Source organism: Podarcis cretensis, assembly GCF_951804945.1.
Source record: "Podarcis cretensis genome assembly, chromosome: 15".
Taxonomy (NCBI): domain Eukaryota; kingdom Metazoa; phylum Chordata; class Lepidosauria; order Squamata; family Lacertidae; genus Podarcis; species Podarcis cretensis.
This window is the reverse complement of record NC_137185.1, coordinates 44,409,550-44,428,665: the sequence shown is the minus strand read 5'-3', so window position 1 is coordinate 44,428,665 and position 19,116 is coordinate 44,409,550. Positions and strand designations below refer to the sequence as shown.

Here is a 19,116-nt window from a genome sequence, read left to right as displayed (position 1 = left end):
TTGTGTGAAACCGTCAGGAAAGAAGGAGAGGAGACAGAGTGACAATAATAGATTAAATGCAGCTCCATCTCTCACTTTGGGATAAAAGAGGGATCTTTAAGCAGAAAGGTAAATGCCAGCAGCAGAAACTACGTGGAAAATCAATAACACTCAAAACCTGCTACAGTTTTAGCTGTTGTTTTTCATTTTGCAGTTTTTGTCTTTGCTTTTATTTATTTATTTGCTTGCTTGCTTGCTTGCTTGTAATAACCATAAAGAAAATTACACAAAATCACGTTCATATATCGTATAAGTACATCAGTATACATATTTAAATATATAGGCAGCTTTTTAACATTAGCTCAGAACCATCATTTAAGCTCAACAAACCCCAGACATTGGTTAGCTTTGATTTCATGTTAAAATATACATTTTAAGATTCTCTTGGTTTTTATCTCTTCCAACTATATATAAGGGTTTCATCTTTTCAGCATGCCTTGCCCCAGGGTGCCTACTTGCTCCCCACATTGGAGGGGTGCATCATGTGACACGTGCTCGCACGCCGGGGGGAGAATGGGGAGTGCAGAGCTGGGTTCCATGCTGGGCCTTCTTCTCCCCACGACAAGTGCCAGGAGGGGGCAAGGATGCATGGAGGGCTCCTGGCGGCGGTGGGGGGTGACAGCCCCCCTTCATATTGGTGGGGCTGGGGCCCCTGCCTCAAATTATTGAGGGGACTGAAGCCCTTGCACCCCCTATACCTGGCACCCCTGCCTTGCGCTATATTTTATCTATAATTGTTAGCCACCTTGACAACAAATATTTATGCTGAATGTGCAGAAAATGTAAATAGGGAAGTACGGTACATTTTTTTCTTGCTTCTACAAAGACCAAAGATGCAAGACTTGCAAAGCTATAAACCAATTCCTGCCCTTCTGTCTCTTCTCACACAGGTCACAGTAGCACATCTTCAGGTGCCCAGCAGCAGGATGAAACCTCTGTTGGATTCCTTGTCCAAAACTGTCTCAAGCCCCATTATTTGTCACTTGTCCTAGTGATGTAGCTCAAACAACCTAGAGTAACTGAAGAATAGCTCCCTATAAGCCATTTTAATGTTCTCCTCAAGCTCTCTAGGACTCTGGTGTAGCAAAACCTTGTAGGGAATGCAGGAAAAAAACTACTTGGTGTTTCAGCTCCTGGTGCTTCTCTGATGATTCAAAATGAAGTCTTGTGGTGTGTGGTGTAGTGGTTAAGAGTGGTAGACTCGTAATCTGGGGAACCGGGTTTGCTTCCCCACTCCTCCACATGCAGCTGCTGGGTGACCTTGGGCCAGTCACACTTCCTGAAGTCTCTCAGCCCCACTCACCGCACAGAGTGTTTGTTGTGGGGGAGGAAGGGAAAGGAGATTGTTAGCCGCTTTGAGACTCCTTCGGGTAGGGATAAAGCGGTATGGGGGACTCCCTGATCCTGAATGGGGCAACCGTGCCCCTGAAGGACCAGGTGCACAGCCTGAGATTCATTTAGGACTCACAGCTGTCCATGGAGGCACAGGTCAATTCTGTGTCCAGGGCAGCTGTTTACCAGCACCATCTGGTACGCAGGCTGAAACCATCCCTGCCTGGAGACTGTGTCACCAGAGTGGTGCATGCTTTAGTTATCTCCCGCTTGGACTACTGAAATGCGCTCTATGTGGGGCTACCTTTGAAGGTGACCCAGAAACTGTGTACAACTAATCCAGAATGCGGCAGCTAGACTGGTGACTGGGAGTGGGACTTCCGGGTTGGCGCCTCCAGCAATGGCTGAATTCCTCTGATCGGGAGGAATTTGCTTCGTGGAAATTAGGGTCTGGCCGCCACGGCCAAGGCGGGGACCCACAAAAAATCACAGGCGGGAGAAGCCTGTGAACGTGGGATTCGGCTGGCACCTTTTGCGCCTCCCCTACTCGCGGGGAAACCTGGTTTTGGGGATCTGGAGCGACGTGGGGTGAGTGGCGCAGTGCTTCGAATTGACTGCTTCTTTCACGGAGTGAAGCCGCATAGCAGTTGTCGGAGAGCGCTGACTTTTTCCTGTGGACAATTTGATCTTAAAAAAACTACCCGTGAGTAGAACGGAAAATTGGATTTTTAAACGTCTTAATTTGGCACCGAAACAGGGAGGTTTAAAACAGGAAGTCCGCCTTCCCCTTTTGTAAATAGACTGAAGCAAAGAGGCTGCAAGCTAAAGACTTGGAAAGTCTTCTGTAAAGGATTAAACCTCCATCAGTTAAAATTATTAAACCCCCCCCCCCTTGAAAGCAGGAGAAGGGAGGGAAATTCTGGATCATGTAAGCCTGCAGGAAAGAGAGCGAAGAAAGATAAATTACCAACGCTTCGAACCTGGAAAAGGGCTGCTAGTAAGACTGACGTTTTGGGAAAGTTCATTGACTGTGAATAAAACGTATGTGGACAGATAGCAAAATAAGAGAAATATATTGTTTCCATTGTTTCCTTCTTTGTTTAAAAAGGAGTAAAACTAACCAAAAATTGAAACTAATTTTGTTGCTTGAACAGTGTTTAAAAGGATTGATACAAATAGAAATTGTTTCCCTCTAGAGGGAGCGTTTGAAACTGTTACAGGAGTGGAGCTGGGGGGGATTATCAGCTGCAGAGATAAAAAACTGTGAGAACCAGGGATTGACCTTGGATTGGTAAGAATGTCGACAGAAGAAGTCTTAGTGATTGCATTATGCAAGATAAGTGCCTCATTGGAACAGCTTCATAAGAAGACAGATGTGATGACTATCAAAATTGACAATTTGGGACAAAAAGTGACTGATTTGGGACAAAAAGTGAACATCTATACAGAAACTATTCAGGAATTGTTTCAGGAATCTACTTTGACATGGCAAATTGTTGAGAAGGCAAGGGAGAAAGTTGTTGTTGAACCTAAAGTAATACAAGTGGAGAGAGTCCCAGTCTTACAGAGGCAATTTGATGAATATAAGTTGTTGCCTTCTATGACTGAATTTAGAGAAAGTCAGATTTTGAGGATTGGAACCCTGCTTGGATTTGAGAAGGAAAGTTGGATAGATTCCCTCATGCAGGGTTGTACTGACTTTTGGGATTTGGACTTGGGCCAGGAGGAGATTGGAGTTGTGGGGACTTTCAGTTTTGGAGGGATTTTGAAACACGTCCTGAAACATCTTTTGGACTTTAGTGCTAATTACGGAGATTTGGCTGACCTGTCGAGAAAGAATAAAAATATTGCTAGGTTGGAGCCTCCCCGAGATCTACTCCTCGGCATCAAAGGAAGGAAATTAAGAACAAGATCAACAGAAGACAAAGTAAAGTGCATGTGTAAATATGAAGAAGATCTGCAGAAGGGACTTGGAAAAGAGTTAAGAGCCTCGGACAGAAGATCACAGGTAGATGGACCATATGGAATAGACGGAAAGGACTGGCAGAATCCGAGACCAGGGAGAAGAGACGGTGGAAGAAGATTGGAAAAAGTTTAAAGTTTATTTATAGAAATATTGTAAAATTAATGAGTGTTAGAAAAATGTTGGAATGAAATTATATGGCTTTAGTAGAAATGTTATAAGGAGTTAAGTATAAATAAGTATTATGGTATTAATGGAAGATAAGGTTAAAATAAGTTAAGTTAATTATATGACAGAAAATAGAGAAAGAGGGAAAGGAATTGCTGAAATAATTAATAGAAGTGGAATACAAAAAGGGAGGTGAGAGGAGGTCGATGAAACGAGGGAATGAAAGATAGGGCATTGAAACGGCATGATGTATGTTTTTTAATTTTTTTATGTTTAGTTTAATGTGTTAATGTTGTGTTGTGCATTGTATATTGTATTGTATTGTATTTCTTTTGCCTTTTTTCTTCTCTTTTTTCTTTTCTTCTTCTTTTCTTCTTTTTTTTTGGTAAGATTTAAAAGTAATAAATATTATTATTTTTTAAAAAAAATAGACTGGTAACTGGGAGTGGCAGCCGAGACCATATTACACCAGTCCTTAAAGACCTACATTGGCTCCCAGTATGTTTCCGAGCACAATTCAAAGTGTTGGTGCTGACCTTTAAAGCCCTAAACAGCCTCGGTCCTGTATACCTGAAGGAGCATCTTCACCCCCATCATTCAGCCTGGACACTGAGGTCTAGCACCGAGGGCCTTCTGGCTGTTCCCTCACTGCAAGAAGGGAGGTTACAGGGAACCAGGCAGAGGGCCTTCTCAGTAGTGGCGCCCGCCCTGTGGAACGCCCTCCCATCAGATGTCAAAGAAATAAACAACTATCCGACTTTTAGAAGACATCTGAAGGCAGCCCTGTTTAGGGAAGTTTTTAATGTTTGAGGTTTTATTCTGTTTTCAATGTTCTGTTGAAAGCAGCCCAGAGTGGCTGGGGAAACCTAGCCAGATGGGTGGGGTATAAATAATAAAATTATTATTATTTAGGCAGATGTAAAACAGTGATATTTGTCAACAGGTATCCAAACAGCCCTTAGAGTCAGAGGCCATTACATGTTAGCATAATGCAGCTCTGCTTAAATTGTTGTTTGTTGTATCTGTTTTGTTAGAGCTTTTGTGTTTGTGATTCAGAAATGCACACAACCTCAGGCTTAGGCTTGTGTGCTTTAGTGCTCTGGGATCTGTGTGCACAGTTTAAGGTTTAAAGGTACGCAAGTGCCACCTTGTGTTCTTTACTATACCAGAGGTTCAAACACTGCCAGGTCAGTGTCATTTCAAGTTAGACATCTCCATGGATGGCCTTCTGATGTAAGAAGTTGCAGAGTTCCAGTAGACCCTATTCCAAATCAGAAACAGGTAAAGGAGCAATTAGGCTGCATCAACTCTTTTCCTGGGATGTGTCATGAGGAAAGCTGGTGCAGTTGGAGCCCAGAGGGAGTAATCACTTCCAGCTTTCCTAGTGAGGAAGCAAATTCCTCTTTAAAGAGGAACATTAGGTCTTCTGGCCTCTCCCCACACCGGGGTGCATGCAAAGGGCCCACCTGCCAAAGACGCAGCAGCAGAACTGCCCAAGAAAAAAAGGGATTATATATATCTCTTTCTCTGAGAAAAACGAGAGGATGGTGTGAATGTGTATACACCGGAGATGCATTGGATCAGAGTACCAGGCAAGAAAAGTGGGAAGGCACAGAACACGACAACTAAGTGGACAGTATTGGTGTGAGCGGCCAAATTGTCCCAGCCCTCTGCCTGCTTGAGACCAAAGGTTGCCTGAAAGCAGAGAGAGAAAGGGAGGCAGTTGCAACTGGCTTGCTTAATTTGCTTGCCATGCCAGAGTTCTAGCAGCACATCTGTAACCAACATTTTGGCTTTTAAGTTCTTGCTCTTTTTTTGTTTTAGTTCTAAGCAGGGTAGGGAAGCCAAATCAAGTGGGGGAGAGGTATTTTTAACCCTTCCCACAGCACTCTTTTCATAACCCAAATTCAAACTGCTGTTTGCCCCAAAGGGAAAAAACGTGCAGGTACATTACATTTCTCCTTTATGGAGCATCAGCAATCCTCCTCTGGCTTGCACCTTCCTGAGCCTCCTGCCAATGCTGCTTCCTGCAATCTGGCAGTGAGCCATTTTGGGGGGCTTTGATTTTGGGCCCTGGAAATCTCAGTTCTCTTTGTGCTGTTAAATTAGGATGCCACAGTTCGGCATACCCAGAATTTCTGCTGATTTAACAGGGTAGGATCTTGAACATCTTCCAAGGATGTTTCTTGAGCTGTGGTAGCATCCTTCCCAGGTCTCAACCTTGTCTCTACTGCAAACAAGTACACCAAAGTTGCATTGATAGCCATCACTTGAAGCTCGGCTGAAGGTCCTGGAACTGTGCTTTAGGCTGAATCAGCTTATTAGACCCCTCTGCCTTCAACCAGACAGCAGTGCCTCTTCTTGATGCAGTCTCTCTCTTTCCTGTAGCTGTGTCCCTCTCTGTATCTTAGCTGCTTCTTAATTTGGCTGTTTGTGGTATGCACTGTAAGAGTATGGCCTCTCACTGCATGCCCCTCCAACTGATTATTTAAAAGTAACATTATTTTTCCCCACCTCAGCCCATTCCCTTGTACTTCCTCTCATCTTTTCTCCCTCTCTCATTTCAGAAAAGAACCAGCTACCGAAAATGCGTCCTCCAGGCTTGAAATTTCGCCTGAAGAAGCGCACACAAGCCCCATACTGAACTTGGCTGCCCTTCCATTTGTTTCTCAGGAACCCCACAGCACCTCCAAAGGAATGGGTTCATCAGTATTCCTCATATTCCCCAAGACAGGGAGAACCCCCCTCCTTTGTTCTACCCTAACCTTGGAGGTTTTGCCATCAAGAAAACAGCCCTATTCATTGCCCCAACAGAACTCCCCAAATCCTTTCTTGACTGAACTGATTGCTGGTGCTTTTAACATTCGTTGTTGTTTTTCGATTTCTCTGGTTTGTCATTGACCAGCTGACCTTGTTTTTGCCTTTTTATTGTGTCTGTGACATTTTCCATTGATAAGTAAAGAGGGACACCATGTCCTGGTCTCTTTCCTGCATCTCCTTGTTGTCCATGTGTCTGTTTTTCTTCTTGCTCATCTGTTCAGTAAGCAGGTAATGGTTATGCCCATTTGTTATGTGCTGTGTAGCATCATCCGTACATAGAGGGTAGTCTTGGCTAGGATTATGGGCTCTGGCACCATCCATTTTACTGTTCACATACTGTGGAATCCTGATTTGTGCTGCTGAGAGACTTAATGAGGGGCTGTCCTGCCAATCTGGGTGCTGCTGAGCATCAGAGTAGCTTGGTGCTTTGGTAGTTTCTTTCTGCATTCTGAGAACGGGCGGGGGAGGTGCTGGAGTCAAATGGCCCCGTCGGAAGAACAGTCACTAACCTAGCCTAACATAAACCAAGGAAGAGGCAAGCAGTGGCATGAAAAGTCCAGTTTATTCAGTCAGCAGACTCAAGTGGAAAAGCTTTTGTTGGACTATGGACAACTATAGGCAGTTCCTGAAGGCCCCTTTCTGCACATTTCTCTGGGAGAAGGCGAGACAAAACTGCTCTTGACATGCTGCTTCATTGGGAGGGGGCCTTCAAACTTCCATTACTTGAGGACTGCTACCGCCCAGGAATAGCTCTACTGTTTTATTCTGCTGATTGCATAAACTGGCCCAAAGTGTCATTGTGTTTTGTTCTCCCTTGTTCAGGGAGGACTCAAATCGTGTGGTAAACCATAGAATTTATGAAGGACTTAATCTTGCTGAAATCATGCCATGGGCTCACTGACACTGGAAGTTGCCAGTTTTCAAATTAATTCAGCTGATCTAGATGCCACTTTGTCTACAATAACTGTGTTGGTCAGCAGGGGGCAGCTGCTAAGCAAGTGACGCTTCTTTCCTAGACAAAGATGAATGCTCGAAGGATAATGGTGGATGCCAGCACGAGTGCCTGAACACTTTTGGCAGCTACGAGTGCCAGTGCCGCAGCGGCTTTGTGCTGCACGACAACAAGCATGACTGCAAAGAAGGTGCGTTACATGGTTTTCTTGGTGAAAAGGGTCCCCCTTGTGGATCTCCCAGTGCCAATGCCAAAATCCTTGTCTGAAAATCCAAAGGCATAAAAGATTGGTTGGGTCCAGCAATGCAAGATAGATGCCCTCCACCTGTGTAATACGTGCCAGCTATTGACCACTTTCTTAACATGTTTTGCAATACAGAGGACCCCAGTTTCAATCCCTGGCCGCATCCCCAGGAAGAGGGAGCAGGGGGTAGGAAAGACATTTTTCTGCCTAAGAAGCGGGAGAGTTGCTGCCAGTTAAGAATAGGCAAGACTGGGCTAGATGAAGCAAGGGCATAGGGCAGCCCCCTGCCTCCCATGGAACTAGGGGTGTCCATGGGGCAAGGGAAGATATGGGGCCAGGGTCAGGTTTTTGTAATAGTATTTAATGCCGGGGTAGAGAGCCTGTGGCTTTGCAGATGATGTTGGACTACAGGTCCCCTGAACCCTGGTCCTGCTGGCTGATGGGAGTGGGAGCAGGAACAACATCTGGAATTTCACAGATTCCCCATCCTTGCTTTGAATGTAGGGGTGGGGAACTTGTAGCCTGCACACGTCAAGAGGCCCTAAAGCATAGGTCACAATTTCCCCCTGTGAGGCACCCATGTGTCCCACCTCTGATGTCATATGTGATATCAGATGTGGGGCAGGTGAAAATGCGGCTGCTGTGGAACAATTTGAAGCCTTAAAAGTGCTTCTTCTCAGGGCCAGTTTACTTATTGGTGCTGGCAGCAAGCCTGCCCCAATTAGCTGCACAAGGGAGTTCCACTTCAGGAACTTGGTAGCACAGCACATCCCAGCGGACTTCCTGTAGGCAGCCAACAGCTGATGGGCACCTACAGCAGGCTGGCTGGGATCTGCACTTGCAGCAAGCCCAAGAATCCGCAGTGCAAATGCTCCTCCTTTGTAGATGCAACCCCAGCTGTGTCCGCCAATAAGTATTTTTTGTTTTGCCATTGTGACATTGGGTGATTGGCAGGAGGGAGTCTGCATCCACTCATAAAAATGGCCTGCAGAGGGTTAGGGAGGTCAATATTTGGCCCATGGGTTGGATCCTGTTCTCCTACCCTGCTTTAATGCAATGTACTGTTACACAGATCCCAGATCCCAGGCTTGATTGTTTCACTGCTTGCTGAAGAACTAGTCTGGCAAATGTACTGTGCTTGCTCTCACTTGAAAGTTATTGGGGTTCAGCAGAGAAGGTCCCAGACTAGATTTGGAAGATCAAGAATCAGATCTGTTTTGTGCTGTAGATTCACAGGGGTGGGTAGGCCATTGTCCCTTCGGTGTGGTTCATCATGCTGTGCTCTTTATGGAAGAAGCTGCCCCTGAACTGTCATCTCAAGGGGGAAAACTCCATGGATCTCAATACTGGATTGTTTGGTGGTTTCTGGTGCTCTGGCAGTAGCATTAATGCAAACATGTGTTTTTTAACAATTTGCTACTTTGGAGGAGCTTGGTGGGGTAGCATAGTGGCTGCAGGCTGGACTGGCTCATCAAGTGTGTTCTTCCAGGACAACAGTTGCACTTTCTCCCCAAGAAACCTAGAGGGTGGGGAACAGAGGATCCATCTGCTGTTACAACCTTGGTGGCATCTAAGGAGAGTTCTGGGCAGGCATGAATGAGACCAGGAAGAGCTTTATTTAGGGGAGGATGAGCAGAGGAGAAATGAGTGAGAGAAAAGCAGAAGAATTGATTGTGGTGGAATCTGGGTGGGAAGTGAGTATTTAGCAGGTAAATTCAAAGGGAATTTGTTTGGGCAGGTTTCTTTGTGGTGGGGTGTAAATTAACTGAAGGGAAATGGATAGCACATTGTGGCTCAGACTCCCCACCTTTTCCCTGTGCTCCTGTCTGTGGCCTTGGGCAAGTCCAGCACTCTTGTTTCCAGCCAAACGCCATGGGAAACTAACATATGCCCTTGCATATGTTGCATTTCTATTTCTTTGGAGGTCTTTAAGCAGAGGCTTGACAACCATATGTCAGGAGTGCTCTGATGGTGTTTCCTGCTTGGCAGGGGGTTCGACTCGATGGCCCTTGTGGTCTCTTCCAACTCTATGATTCTATGATTCTGTGATTCTATGATTCTATGATATGATCTTCAGAGGTACGCTACCTATAAACGCAAGCATTCAATTTATTTATCATGGCTGATGGGTTAATGGGTGGAACTAGAATGAAGCCGGGTGGAGGAGCTATGGGTGGGTGTTGCTGAGGGGAGAGACTTGGTAGACTTTAGCAATGGGGGTATGAATTACCCTGCTCAGTTCTTGGCCCTAAGTGGGGATAGACTGTGACCTATTCCACAGGATTGTGGAGGGGCAAAGACAGAAGTTAAATGTACTTTGCATGTTTAAAATGCTATATAATATTTTAGGCAGTGTTAATGTGCCCATTGGACTATCCATAACATTATATCTAATTCCCAGGGAGGCCGAAAATCTCCATGGTTTAGAGCACAAGCTTTTCATACAGAAGGTTGCAGGTACAGTCCCTGCTAACCTCAGTTAAAAGGAAAGAGATTAGCTGAAAGGGAAAAACCTCTGCCTAAAACAGCTGCTGCCTGTCTGGTATAGGCAATACAAGACTAGACAGAGAAATATTCTGATAGATTAGTAAGGGTCCTTCCTATTTTCTCTGTGGCCATTTCATCAACAACTGTCTGTAGTGACCTTGTATGTGGTGGATAAAGAAAGATGGAATGGAATTGGAAAGTAGACTTCATGGCATCTGTCTGTTTACTGAGTCCCACTTCTTACAGCTGGCTGTGATCACAAGATGACTTCCATCACTGCAACCATCACCAGCCCAAACTGGCCTGATAAATACCCAAGCAAGAAGGAATGCACCTGGGCAATAACAACTACGCCAGGACACCGTGTCAAACTGGTAACTGAGCAGGAGAGAAGAGTGTTAGAAGGAAAAACAAGGCATAGATCAACAGGGTTTCAAACTGCATTTAGACTGGCAGTCCTCTTAACTCACCAGGAACAGAGGCGGGCAAATAAGGGGTCAGGTGGGGAGTCCCTTACCATAAATAACAACAGGTTGTTTTCGCAGAATTTTTGTGGAAGGAAGGGTGGTTCTTTGCTGATGATTAAAAAAAACAAGAACCCTGAAACATCACCTCTGGGAGACGACAATCTTTGTTATTTGTATGCCACTCCATAATACAAATGTCTCTGGGCTGCTTTCAGTGAAAAGCAATGCACATGTGAAATAAAACATACAAACATAAAACTAAAAACTTTAGTCCTCCAGGTGAGCTGGCTCACCAAAGTCAGCACCTGAAGCTTCTTGGGATTCAGCACCTGGCAGCCGTAGTATCAATACTAAGCCTTGAGAGTCATGATCTGGGTTTCCAGTTGGAAACCGCCAAGGCAAGGGGGTATGAATGAATGAATGTCTGTATGACAAAGCAATGTTTTGTCGTGTGAGGCCAGGCAGTCTGATGTGGCCTGTGGCCACCATCCCCTCCGCAGAGCAGTCCTTCAGTAAAGCCAAGCGGTGCACTTTGCCGCCCACTGTTTTTGTAAGCAAGTTTCCTATTTCAGACCATCCGGGAGCTGGATATCGAAGGCCACCAAGAATGCACTTATGATCACCTGGAAGTTTACAATGGGAAAGACGCCAAAGCTCCTGTCCTGGGCCGGTTTTGTGGGTCTAAAGAACCAGACCCCATTATCTCTTCTAGCAACAGGATGTTCCTCAGGTTCTTTTCAGATAACTCCGTCCAAAGAAAAGGCTTTGAGGCAACCTACACATCAGGTAACACCCAGCACTGGTTCATTGCCAAAGATGGGTGGTCTTAAGCAGTGCTGTTTTTCTAGAAAAAGAGGTGCCGGAACTCATCATGAGCTCCTCCCTCGTTCTCTTAGAATGGCAATGGCACTCACCTGAGAGGGGCAGGAACTGAGTACCTGTGAGTTCCTGCTGGAAAAATAGCCCTGGAAACCAGAATAGTAGCTATGAAGGCCTTATAAAAGAAGCTGATGCATCAGATAATCCCATCACAAAAGGTTCATCCACCAGGGTTTTCTGGTCAAAAAACAGTAATTCACATATAGGAGATAGAAGGGAACCATCCCTGCCCTACTGTGTAAGTGGGCGCACCTTAAACATCTCACTTTCCCTCTCTCCAGTCCCCCAGGAATGTTTAAAGATGACCAAACGCCTTTATTTCAACGCTTCCCTGGTGAGCGCGTGCCATGGGGAACCATTTGTCAGTGCCCTGGTGGACAGAGAATAGCTCAGCGATAGAGCACATGCTTAGATGCAGAAGGTCCCGAGTTCAAATCCTGGTACGGTGAGTTTAGGAAAGAAAGGTTCAAGAAGCAGGTGATGAGGAAGACTTTACTCAGGACTCTGGAGAACCACTGCCAAACTGAACTTAAAACACTAGACTAGGTGGACAGAAGGCAGCTTCTGAGATCCCAGGTAAGGGTTGTCTAGCCAAATCCAGCTGTCTAGAAGAGTGGGGTGGGATTTCTGTTGGCTAGCAAATGACTCATCTTGTCTGCTTCACTCACTGTGTGAAGGGTGCACTTTCTTTTGGGACAACCAAGAATTCCACTGTGTGTTTGTTCTTATTTCTAGAATGTGGAGGCCAGATGCGAGCTGAAGTAAAAACCAAGGATCTCTATTCTCATGCCCAGTTTGGAGACAACAACTACCCTGGAGGCTCGGAGTGCGAATGGGTGATTGTGGCTGAAGAAGGCTATGGGGTGGAGCTCATCTTCCAGACATTTGAGATTGAGGAAGAGGCAGACTGTGGCTATGACTACATGGAGCTGTTTGATGGCTATGACGGGACAGCCCCCCGTTTGGGACGCTACTGCGGCTCTGGGGTGAGCTACTTGCTTAGTACCCCTGTTGCTCTCTTCTTGTGCAACTGTTCCAGGAGTCTCTCTCTGGTGGAAACACAAAACAAAGATGGCACAAAGCACTTAGATGATAAAATTGGGACAGGAGCAGAATGCATATCTATATAATAAGATAGAAGTGACTCTGGTGAATTGCTTATCTTTAGAACTTGGGCAAACCGTTTCTAACTTTGTTATGGTGTCCAGGGGCAAGACTGTAATTCTGTAGGCTGTCCATTGTTTCTTCGTCCGCATGAAAACAGCACAAAATTTACCTTCCCAAGAGCCCCAGGATGCACTTGTAACGGCTCATCCACACGGCCAGGTGACCCTGCCAGTGACAGTGTGCCTCTTCCCTGTGGCTCTTCCACCTTTCTTTTCCAGAAGAAGGAATAAATGCCTTCAGTGCTACTGTTGCAGGTTTTTGAAAAGAAGGGTTGCTTTCATTTATGTAGGCATAATGAGCATATGACCCTATCACAGCTCATTTATAACCATTGCAATAGCTGACATTTATGCCTGGTTCATTTTTTTATCACTCTTTTAATTAGCAGTAAAAAAAGACAATCCAGTTAGCCTTCTTTTCTTTTCATGAAAGAGAGGTTCAGTGCTATAACACTGTAATGCTATAATGTTAATTTTTTTAAAAACCCACTTTTAAAATCCCATTAAGCATCATAAGGCAGACAGTGAGGCAGCTGCCTCAGGTGGCAGGTAATGGGGGGGGGCAAGGAGCAGCAGCAGCAGCCAGGGCGGGAGGCCCCCACTGTGTGTGCCACCTGGCCAGCCGGCTGCCCTCAGGGGCCGTGGGAGAGCCAGGTTCAAGGGCCAGTCTGATCAGCTGGCAGTTCATAGAGTAGGACAGGGTGACCTCTTCTCTTTGACCTCAGGCAACAGAAATGTTTTGCATGAGCCCTGTTGAGAATGTTGCTAAAATAGAGATAATTACAGTGGTACCTCGGGTTAAGAACTTAGTAAGTTCTGGAGGTCTGTTCTTAACCTGAAACTGTTCTTAACCTGAAGCACCACTTTAGTTAATGGGGCCTCCTGCTGATGTCGCACTGCCAGAGCACGATTTCTGTTCTCATCCTGAAACAAAGTTCTTAACTCGAGGTACTATTTCTGGGTTAGCAGAGTCTGTAACCTGAAGCGTATGTAACCTGAAGCATATGTAACCCGAGGTACCATTGTAAACATATTTTAACATTGTTGCATAAGCAGGAAGCACCGAATAATATGGGGGCACGGAAGAGAACTTAACTCCTCTTTTGTGGACTTCTTTCTCCTGACTGATTTGCCATACAACCTGAGCCTGACTCCATATCCTTTTCTACTCCAACCCTTGCTGGAATATTTGGATCCAATGAAGCCCAATACAGTGGTACCTCAGGTTACAGACGCTTCAGGTTACAGAAATAGTACCTCGGGTTAAGAACTTTGCTGAGGATGAGAACAGAAATCATGCTCTGGCGGTGTGGCAGGAGGCCCCATTAGCTAAAGTGGTGCTTCAGGTTAAGAACAGTTTCAGGTTAAGAACGGACTTCCAAAACGAATTACCGTATTTTTCGCTCTATAGGACGCACTTTTTCCCCTTCAAAAATGAAGGGGAAATGTGTGTGCGTCCTATGGAGCGAAGACGCCATAGCCCCGCGACCCTCTCCCAGCTGGAGAGGTGACGCACGGCTATGGCAGGATCCTCTATAACCGCGCGTCACCTCTCCAGCCGGGAAAGCGCGCGCGGGGCAAAAGATGCCCCCCGCGACCCTCTCCCGGCTGGAGAGGTGACGCCCGGCTATGGCAGGATTCTCTATAGCCGCGCGTCACCTCTCCAGCTGGGAGAGCGCGTGAGGGGCTAAAGAAGCCATAGCCCCGCGACCCTCTCCCAGCTGGAGAGGTGACGCACGACTATGGCATGAGCCTCTTTAGCCGTGCGTCACCTCTCCAGCTGGGAGAGCGCGTGAGGGGCCAAAGAAGCCATAGCCCAGCGACCCTTTCCCAGCTGGAGAGGTGACGCGCGACTATGGCAGCAGCCTCTCCGCTGCGCCTTTCCGCTGCTCCCTGACCTGCTCTTTGGGGCTGGTGGTGGGCTTCCCCCGCCAGCCCCAAAGAGCAGGTCGAAAGGAACCTGAAGCCTGGAGAGTGAGAGGGGTCGGTGCACACCGACCCCTCTTGCTCTCCAGGCTTCCAAGGTAGCCGCCTGAACGGCACCTTGTTTTAGAACGGGAAAACAAGAGGGGGGAAATTCTCCCCCTCTTTGCGCAGCGCCTCCTGCCGCTTCGCTGAAGGGGCGCTGGGCAGAGAGGGAGAGATTTTTTTTTTCTTGTTCTCCCCCCTCTAAAACAAGGTGCGTCCTATTGTCCGGTGCGTCCTATGGTGCGAAATATACGGTAAGTTCTTAACCTGAGGTACCACTGTAAATGCAATTGGAATAAAATAGAAATCTAAAAACACTACTGCAGCCAGTCTAGATTGATTAAACCCTGTTAGGATAGATACCATAATTAAGCATTTAAGGCTGTAACTAGATGCCTGCTTATCTGGTTGTAAGCTCCATTGAACTCACTGGGGTTTACTTCTGAGTAGACATGCATAGGATTGCATATTACCGTATTTTTCCCTCTATAGGACGCACCGGACCACAAGACGCACCTAGTTTTTAGAGGGGGAAATCAAGAAAAAAATATTATGCGCACAGCCTGTCCGCTTCTCCTAGAGCTTATCGGGGCTGCGGGGGAAGCCCGGGTTTCCCCCCCAGCCCCAAAGAGCAAAGAAGCCAAGACAGTGAGCGGGATCCATCCCGCTGGTTGTCTTGGCTTCTGCCATAGCTGCACAACCTCTCTAGCTGGGAGCTAAACCTCTCCAGCGTGGCTAAAGAAGCCAAGGCAGCGAGCGCGATCCATCCCGCTCTGGAGAGGCTGCGCAAGGCTAAAGAGGAAGCCAAGGCAGCCAGTGGGATGGATCCCGCTGGCTGTCTTGGCTTCTTTAGCCTTGCACAGCCTCTCCTGGCTGGAGAGGCTGCACGCGGCTATGGCAATTCCCCCACCTCCCGCAAAAGCCCACAGGAGCCGTGCACCCTTTAAGGAGCGTGCGGCTCCTGCGGGCTTTTCTACGAGGAGGGAGAAGGACTGACTGGCCACGTCAGTCCCTTCTCCCTCCTGGGGAAAAGCCCACAAGAGCCGTGCGAAGCTTGTGTGCGGCTCTTGGTGGCTTTTCCTGCCTGCCTCCCCCCGCATTCGCTCCATAGGACGCACAGACTCCCCGCCCCCCTTAGTTTTTAAGAGGGAAAAAGTGCGTCCTATGGAGCGAAAAATATGGTAAGCTTTGCACCATATTTCAGTAGCCTGAAATTTCTGCTGCATCATCATGGGTACATGTCATGGGTACAGTGGAACCTCAGGTTGCGAACGTGATCCGTGCAGGAGGCACATTCGCAACTCGCAACGTTCACAACCCGCAGGGCCACGTCTGCGCATGTGCGGGTTGCGATTTGGTGCTTCTGCACATGCGCAGAGTGCTACTTAGCATTTCTGCACATGCGCGAGCACCAAAACCCAGAGGTAACCCATTCCAGTACTTGCGGGTTCGGTGCAGTGCACAACCCGAAAACGCATAACCTGAAGCGTCTGTAACCCGAGGTACCACTGTACTTCACTTACATCCCTTACAGACTTTAAGTAATGTAGCAAAGACAGTTTCCCCTCTTTTCAAACACTTATCTATCCATCTAACTATTACATTTTTATTCTTCCCATCGTCCAAAAAGCTCATGGTAGAAAATATGGTTCCTTCCTGTCTTCACAATAACCCTGTGAGGAAGCTTAGGCTGGGAGATAGTGATGGGCTCAAGGTCACTCAGGTATATTTATGGCTGCATGGAAATCCCCAGCCCTTGTTCACCAGCAATTTTACTATAACACATTTCCTCTCCCATTATAATGCATTTGTGAGACCACTTGGTGCAACCTTAGGCAGCACTTGAAACTGAGAGGCCAAATAGAAAGGCAAGCAAAATTGAAAAGTAGTGTATTTGCAACACTTCAGTATACTTTGCCAGGATAACGGCAAAAGCAGGAGTGTGCTGAGAAAGGAGGAGCTTCCTTGCCCCCCTCCGTCACGCCCCCCCCCCCAACATCTCTTTGCAGAGGCTTAATTACTGGCACCAATCAGCTCGGCCTCCTATGCAAATTCAACCACCACTGCTTGACTTGCCTAATTTCAAGCACAGATTTGGGTTTTCAAGGTACAGAAACTGGATTTTGGGGGGCACGGATGGAACATAAGCCTGCCTATCCTGAGGAAGGCAGGATCTTACCTCTTAGGGTTAAGAAGGAATCGTGTCTCCCCAGTTCATCTTACCTGTTCTCTCTCTTGATCCTTCCTTCCTGCTAGCCTCCAGAAGAGGTCTATTCTGCTGGTGACTCCGTGATGGTAAGATTCCACTCAGATGACACCATTAACAAGAAGGGTTTCCACCTGCGGTACACCAGTACCAAGTTCCAAGACACGCTGCACACACGGAAGTGATCTCTGGCCGCCCAACACCCTACGAAGGAGAGCAGGCCTTCCAGTACTGGAGGGGCAGGTCTCCACTGTCTGCAGAAAAAGGAAAAAAGACACTCTGGAGAAAATGCAAATAGACTGGAAGGAGAAAAACACAATACACCTCAGAGTGTGAAACACTCAAGCAAAAGCAAAGGTGCTGCCAGCTGCTCATACAGACTTGTCTCGGGGGGAGTCCTTTCATTTAAAAAACAAATGTCCGTTTCTGTGCCTCTTTGTTTCTTGAGCAGAGTGTCTCCAGGACTAACCACTTCACAGCTTCCATTTACAATTTGATTCTTTGTCTGCACGGCTCTCCCCCAGTCCTGGAGGTTATGATTTAAATGCTGGGAAATCCAACCTATGGCGGACATTTTCCTTTATAAACTCTATAAAGCAGGTTGACCAGCAAAGTGTCTGACTATACAGACCCAAATGCAGTGGAGAGACTGCCATGCTTGCAGAAGCTGTCTTATCTGTTGTAATGATGTAATAAACACTCTTTCTTGTACTTCTCAAGAGATGCACAACAGCCTCTTTAAACGTTTACTATTTGAGATTTAAAAAAAAAAATATTCCATTACCAAGAAAAATGTAAATTGAAAACTTCTTGCTCCTTCATTAACTTTTTTATTTTTAAATTAAATTTTTAATTGGAATAAAAGCAGAACTTGCAGTCCCCACTTGTCGAGACCTACAAAAAGGGAAAGTACTACAACCAGAATTCCTGAAATTACCGTGTGAATCTTTATTTTCATGGGTTCCATTTTCGTTCTGGTTCTGTGCAACTCTCTTTCTGAAGCTGTTTCAAACGGGGTTTTGGCCATTTCTTTCTTTTTCCCCATTCCAGCTGCACTTTCCTATTGGGATGGTTTGTTTTTTCTCTAGTGATCACCTTCCCTTCTGGTTTCCTGTTCATTATTCCTGCCATTGACTTCCTGCTCAAGTGGGAACATAAGTAAGAGTGCTCCTGGATTAGGCCAAAGACCCATCTAGTCCATCATCCTTTTCTCACAGTGGCCAAGTGAAACAGGACCTAAGTGCAAGTGGGATTGGAGCCCTACTTCCTCTGACACTGGAAATAGATGCCGTGAACTCTCAGTGTCCTCAGCTCAGGCATCAGCTTAGCTGCAGTTTCTTTTGGGGGCCTGTACTTTCAACTCACCTAATTTCTGTGGAATTCATTGTCTGAATCTTGGGGGGATGAATGCCCAAGCTACTTTTAGATGACTGTAAATGTATCTCCATGGAACCATGAATAGTAGAATGTTCCACAGTCCTTTTTCACAATTCTAGAAGCCAGATATTTGGCCAGCAGAAAAGCACACGTTACTTGAGAACTTTTATTGCAACTGGTTTTTAAAAGGAATGCAGACTTGACCATTTTGCTGAGCAGCTGTAGAAAAGGTGTTCAAAATAGCACTCGCTACTGTGCCCAATCCTATACCAGTTCATTCAGCTGTTTGGGATTGTGGCCCTTATTTCACTCATCTTCTTATGAAGTCTTTCCCAAGGCCCTGCAAGAAGGCCATGGCCCAGAAGAGCATTTCACCAGAGTCTCCTGGTCTCTGGACCCCATTACCATCTTTTCTTTTTTGCACAGGTGTGCATTGAGTTAGAGTTATTAGTACAGGTGGCCATTTTCCCTTCCCTTTGAGGAAAAGCCAGCCAGCCCTTCTTTGCAGATGAAAAGTTCAACAAAAGGACGGTGGGTGTTGGAGGTTTCCTGGGACCCCAAGGAAGGTATTCACTGCACTAAAAGCATGAACATTCTCACATTGCAAGTGCCACCAAGAATATGTCAGCATGAGAAAAAACTCAGTTCACTTCTTCACACAACCTGTGAACTAAATGATGCTGAGAGCAGATGACTGACTGACACACGGTCATTGGAGTCTCATGGCTAAACAAAAATTGTACTCTAGCTGGTTGGTTTTAGTCCAGCACTGCACTCCATCACAGTGGCTCAAGTAGTCACTTTGGGTTATACATATTCAAAGTCCAGCTGTGAACTTGCTCCTACATTCATTGGGCTGCAGCAATGCCAACAGAGGCAAGTTATGGCAATCTGTGTGATAAATGAGATGAAGAAGAAAAGGGAGCACTTAACTTGAACAAAATATGAGTGAGAAGGGTATAGCTCCCATCATCTGGCCTGGGGCCAAGGGAGCAGAGTAGGTTTGATTCCAGTCATTTGTCCCTAAAGGAGTAAAATCAGAATTGGA

General features: G+C 46.3%; 1 protein-coding gene across 3 annotated transcripts in view; it reads left to right on the top strand.

Annotated features, from left to right (window-relative positions):
• BMP1 (bone morphogenetic protein 1) overlaps window positions 1-17,410 on the top strand; it is a 168,341-nt gene extending 150,931 nt beyond the window's left edge. For 2 of the 3 annotated variants that reach the window (XM_079954952.1, XM_079954953.1), the window contains exons 16-20: window positions 7,339-7,464; window positions 10,252-10,379; window positions 11,045-11,258; window positions 12,087-12,337; window positions 16,742-17,410. In XM_079954952.1, coding sequence (XP_079811078.1) covers window positions 7,339-7,464; window positions 10,252-10,379; window positions 11,045-11,258; window positions 12,087-12,337; window positions 16,742-16,876 — 854 coding nt within the window. In that variant the 3' untranslated portion in view covers window positions 16,877-17,410. Of the gene's footprint in view, window positions 1-6,069; window positions 6,496-7,338; window positions 7,465-10,251; window positions 10,380-11,044; window positions 11,259-12,086; window positions 12,338-16,741 lie in introns of those variants that run through there. The other variant, XM_079954954.1, reaches the window with a different exon arrangement.
• Window positions 17,411-19,116: the final 1,706 nt, after the last annotated feature.